Below are 5,462 nucleotides of genomic sequence, written 5' to 3'. Positions count from 1 at the left end.
CCAAAGAATGCGGCTAAAACTTTTGCGAGATCTCGCAAAACTTTTGCGAGTTTCGCAAAACTTTTGCGAGATCCCGAGTTTGTTTTGCGAGATCGCGAGATCTCGCAAAACAAACTCAGATCTCAGATCTCAGATCTCGCAAAACAAACTCAGATCTCACAAAAACAAACAGACTCGGACTTTTGCGTGATCTCGCGAGATCGCGCAAAAGTCCGTCTAAAAAATTTTTTCTCTCATGTCCCCTGCGGGGCTCCGTAAAGGTTCATGTCTGATGTCAGTGTGTTCAGTTTTACTTCCCGCCTGTCTTCTTAGCCCTAATTTCACCCAACTGTGTCTGCTTCCTGTTTCCCATTCCCTGATTACTCCCCTGTGTATATAAGCCCTGTGTTTTCCTTTGTTCTCTGTCGCGTCATACCCTCTACATGCTGTGTGTTTGTCATGTTCCAGTATTCCAGTTCCTCTGTTCAGTTTTTGTTCCGTTTTTTATGAGTTTTAATTTGAGGAGTTTTTTTTCTAGCAAAAAAGCTGCGCTTTGAGTTTAACCTCCCTGTTAGTGATGGTAAGATGAAGCCTCATGATGAACTGAAGCTTTCCATCCAAGTAGTCAACTCATGGTTCGAAACATTGTGATGATTCATTTGCTCTCCTGCGCCATCAAGTGGTCAATTCAAGTGAAACAGGCTCCATGATTATAATGATGTGATGTGTAAACCAACTCAATAAATAAATTGTTTTTATGGTTATTTATCCCAATTATTGTCTCAGTATGTCTCATACAAAAAAGAAAGTGGAAACTATCAGTTTCAGAGTTTTTGGGACGATTGTGTAACTATGCACTTATGTACATCTTGATAGTGACACAAACTAGTGTGTGGCGCTTCAAGTTGAATAAATAAAGAAATTACTTTTGTTCATGACACCCATAATTAAACTCTAAATATTAGTTATATTTAATATTATATTAATGTTTGTGTATAATACATTGGCAGCTTAACAGGAATGTACATGGAAACAAATAGGGAAGGAGTTGTGATGTAAATGTGCTTGTGACTTTATAACAGTGCTTATGACACTAGGGAGAAGTTCTCATTAGTTTTTGTTCATAAATAGCAGCTTTTCCACAGTGCTGGGCTTAAGACGGTTCCTCTTTTTTGAGAGGATTTCTCCTGCTTTTGAAAATACCCTTTCACAGGGCACAGATGAAGCAGGGGTTGCAAGACAATCCACAGCAAGTTTATACAAGTTTGGATAAACAAATCTGTGTCCAACCCAGTACTCCAGCAGATTCTCCAGTCTGCTGATGTTTGGTTCATGGAGGTATTTCTGCACTTCAGCTGTTGCATCAGCAGTAGGGGTCTTTGTCTCCATAACAGTGATGCCACAATTTGCTATCTAAAACAAACAGAATGTAAATAACTAAATACAATAAAATAATCAAAATGTGCTTATATACCTTGAGTCTCAGGCTGAGAACCTTCTGATGATGAGGCTGCTGCTGCTGAAGCTCCTGATGAGGGAGCCAAGTGCCGCAAAATAGCAGCACATTCAAAAATGAGTCTCTTCTCAGCATCGATTGCTTTACTGGGGCTAAAGAAGCATTTTTTTTAAGACCTTGGATCCAGCAATGTTGCCAGTGACATGATGCTCATTGACTGCAATGTGTAGAGCTTCTCCTTTAATTGTCTCCTCAGACACAACCATGGTGGAGCTCTCTAGAGTTAAACTCCTATTTGCTCTTCATTTAATGCATGGTGCAACATTGTTAGACATGGAATTATTTTGGATCCAGACACTCACTTTTCCTCTGACAGTTCGGTGGTGGCATCATTAAATGGAGAGAGTATTTTGAGACATTTTGCCATGAGGTCATAGTGTTCAGAGGATAGTGGGCAAATATCAGAGTGCATGCCAGCTAACGATGCTCCAATAGGTTCCCTGAGCTCATGAACACATCGAAGCACTTGGAATGTGCTGTTCCAAAGTGTATCCACCTCTTGAATTAATTTCAGTGCAGGCCGGCCCATTTGCTCCTGCACCTCTGTCAGCCTCTCCTAGAAAAACAGCCAACACAAACTGAGTAATTCAAGCAGCACCTTAAAGCAGTAATGAAATAATGGAACAAACCTTAGCAGTTGTACTGCTCTTGAAATATCCCACTATCCTCCTACAGGTGGTCCGGATTTCAGACAGTACAGTGTGTTGATCAAGAGCTTTTTTGAGCATTAGGTTCAATGTATGCACCACACAATTACTGTGACGCAAACAAAGCTCCTTAGCACAAGCACCCATGTTTGCTGCTCCATCAGTCACATAACATGTAACTGTAATGCCCCAATTAGACATGAGCGGTGCTGTTACTTGTGACAAATTGATAGAAGTATGTGCTTGAGCACATTGTATGTGAACACCTAACACTACAGAATGCAATGCAGTGTTAGAATCGATGAAATGGCAGTTGACAGCTAGGTAAGCCTCTGTGTTATTGGAGGTCCACATATCAGATGTCAAACTAACTGCAGAAGCCTTGGCCACAGTCAGTTTTTTTTTTGTTTTGATTCTTTGTATCTTTTGTCCACCATAGATTTCAAAGCCTAAACAAAAGGAAGTGCAGCTCTTAATATGGAAATATAGGCAATAGAAAATAGAAAATAAAGCAATAGAAACATGCTTCATATTTTAAGATACATACCTGCCTTGTGGGGAGAACATAGTTAGGGTTCAAAGCTTTAACAAGCTTTCTAAACCCACTGTCCTCCACAATAGTGAAGGGCGGGGAATCCTCTATCACCATGTTGACCAAGGCCTCATCCACATCATTCTCTTCCCTGATAAAACAAAAAGATTATTAAGAAATTACATATGTCAGTAATTACAACCCAAATATAAATAAATGACATGGGGAATATAAATGTATCAAATGACTGTATCCTTAAAACCTAAAAAAAAAACTCACTTGAGCTTGGTCCACCTTGGTTAGTCTCCTTGTTCTCATGCAGGGCTCTGTAATGCCTCAGCATAGATGAGGTGTTGTTGCTGTATCCAAGTTCTTTGGGGCACAGCAAACACTTCACCTTTTAATAAACCAAAAGACAGAAATCAGATTATAGGATCTGTGGTGTTGTTTATTTATATTATGGTACTAATCATTTGTTGTAGTGTTCTCTTGCAGAGTGTAGCAACTCTGATTAAACACCAAGCTAAACCCTTGTCAATGAATACAGGAGTCCGAGTAGAGTTGAACTTTTACTCTCAGAATCTTAATTTGACAAGCGGGAAAAACTGTAGTTGAAAAGAAATACAGGATAGAAAAAAATGATCATGTTTACATAAATATTGCATCACGAAATAACTGAAAATGTGACCTTACATCTTCGTATTAGCTTGAGCAACATGATCATCAAAACTAATGCCTTTTTTAACATGTACAGTTCGACCTTCATGAATTACAAATAAAATATCGTTTTTAACAAATACAGCTATTTATGCTTTTTTAACACCTTCATCATGAAATATATACACTTACGGCATTGCCTAAACAATGTTCCCAAGTGGATGGCTGTGGATAAGCCTCAGAGCATGACCGCATGTCACTCTCCCTGTTAGAGAACCAGGAGGAGGAAGTAAACAGGAAATGAAGCAATACAGGTAACCCACCAGGAAGTGAGGTTATTAGCAAGTTCACCTTCAAAATAAAATCTTAACATTTTTAACTCTTTTTACTGCTCTTTTTAACTTAAATACATACAATATGCATTATTTTAAAGCAAACATTAAAGATAAATGACATAAATGCCTTTGAGGCATCACATTTGTGATATTTATTACTGTGTATGTGTCACGGCCAGCGGGGGCAGACCGTGTGGAGGGTGTGTGTGGTGGACCCAGGCGCGAACACAGGCGAGGAGACGGGAGTAAACTTAAACTGAAAGCGAGGGGAGTGGACAAAACATAACAGGGACAGAGACCGCAACTGACCAAAAACCTAAACTGGAAAAACACTAACCTGACTGAAAGGAATAACTGTGATCACTGTGAACAGAATGCTGTGCAGATACATGGAAACTGTGAACCAAAAGGCGTGACGAAACAGACATGGACATGACCTGCACGGAACCTCATCGTGCGGCTGCGTGAAAAACAACATAAGCCAAATGGCAAACATGACCTGCACAGAATCCTGAAAAACACTTAACTTGACCAGAGGGGAGGTACACAGACGGCGTGACGATGAACAAAGGAAGACTGAGGACTTAAATACACACATGAGGTGATCAGGGGAAGTGGAGACACATGAGAACACAGCTGACTAGAATGAAACATAATGACAATACAGGGGAGAGTAACACTAACTACAATGAACAAAGAACACCAGACTCTTCCAAAATAAAACAGGAAACACAGAGACATAGACATGGAGATGAACTTAACATAACCGCATAGACATGAAACATGATATGTAGACGCAGGAACCAGGGAGACTGAGTACAGGGGGAGATGACAGAAACAACTAAGAAATAAGGACTAAACAGCAACCTAAAAATTAACTAGATCAAAAATGAATACAAAAATACATAAAACTCAAACACTGGGTCACACAACCCAGTACCGTGACAGTGTATACCTTATTAGGAGAGATGAGATCAAAATGTTGCCAAACAGGGGAAAATCTTCTTTTCCTTGCTGGTTCCATCGAAGAAGAAATGCTCAAGTGACTATGTAACATGCACATAATCCACTTCCACAACACAATGTGATGGGGGAGTCAGCTGTGTTTTGCTGCCCATTTTATTTCAAATCTGGTGCGAACCGGCCTACCAGTTCCTGAATCAGTCACATGGTATGGACTGCCTCGAACGTCCCTGCATACGTAATCAAAGCAAGCCTCGTTACGCCCTTCACAAAAACTCCCCCGAGATTACCCGACCCACGCTTCAAAGCTTTGACACACAGGACCTATCACTACTCCCTGTTTGAGTCCTGCTCTTGGGCCCACCTGGCCTGCCTGTCACACAGCCTATCATGACAGAACAGCACAACCACTGCATGGACCCCGCAGCACTCGCCCTGTCTGATGAGCTTCGGAAGGACATCATTTATTCGGTGAATAAGTTATGTGATCTGTGGCTGGATCATGCAGAGGAGGAGTTCCAGCGTGATGCAGTCAGCCAACTAGTTTCTGGTCTGCCCTGGCTTCTGGACTTGCTTCACCCTTCATTTCTTTCTAAATGAGCTTCACCTTCACCCCCCAGCTGCTACCGCTTACCTACCAATCTCGGCAAAGGATGTGCTCCCCGGCCCACCAGACTTGGAGTTGCCCAGCCCAGCGGAGCCATCACCAAGGAGGAAGCGACGGCCGCACCACCGGTGTGTCACCCCACAGCCGAACTTCAGGATATCAAAGCATTGGACCATGGGACTGTTTATTCTGGGACTATGCTTTTTATGTCAGCTGCCCAGCCTGA

General features: G+C 41.5%; 1 protein-coding gene across 1 annotated transcript; it reads right to left on the bottom strand.

Annotated features, from left to right (window-relative positions):
- Positions 1 to 2,614: 2,614 nt before the first annotated feature.
- Positions 2,615 to 4,728, bottom strand: LOC146500173 (zinc finger BED domain-containing protein 4-like). Its single transcript, XM_085134861.1, has 3 exons — positions 4,622 to 4,728; positions 2,954 to 3,071; positions 2,615 to 2,820 (listed from the first exon to the last, which is right to left on the bottom strand). Exons 1-3 carry the CDS (start codon positions 4,721 to 4,723, stop codon positions 2,615 to 2,617), a joined length of 426 nt encoding a protein of 141 aa, XP_084990987.1. The 5' UTR covers positions 4,724 to 4,728.
- Between the last annotated feature and the right edge of the window lie 734 nt (positions 4,729 to 5,462).

Source organism: Neolamprologus multifasciatus, chromosome 16 (genome assembly GCF_963576455.1).
Source record: "Neolamprologus multifasciatus chromosome 16, fNeoMul1.2, whole genome shotgun sequence".
NCBI classification, from domain to species: domain Eukaryota; kingdom Metazoa; phylum Chordata; class Actinopteri; order Cichliformes; family Cichlidae; genus Neolamprologus; species Neolamprologus multifasciatus.
This window is presented reverse-complemented; position numbering and strand designations above follow the sequence as displayed.

Excerpts from the sequence above, each read along its gene's own strand:
- LOC146500173 (XM_085134861.1), bottom strand. The coding sequence starts at position 4,723 with ATGTTACATAGTCACTTGAGCATTTCTTCTTCGATGGAACCAGCAAGG. Across the intron at positions 3,072-4,621 it reads ATCTCATCTCTCCTAATAAG|GTGAAGTGTTTGCTGTGCCC; the intron begins GTATACACTGTC and ends GTTTATTAAAAG. Across the intron at positions 2,821-2,953 it reads CCAAGGTGGACCAAGCTCAA|AGAATGATGTGGATGAGGCC; the intron begins GTGAGTTTTTTT and ends TTATCAGGGAAG.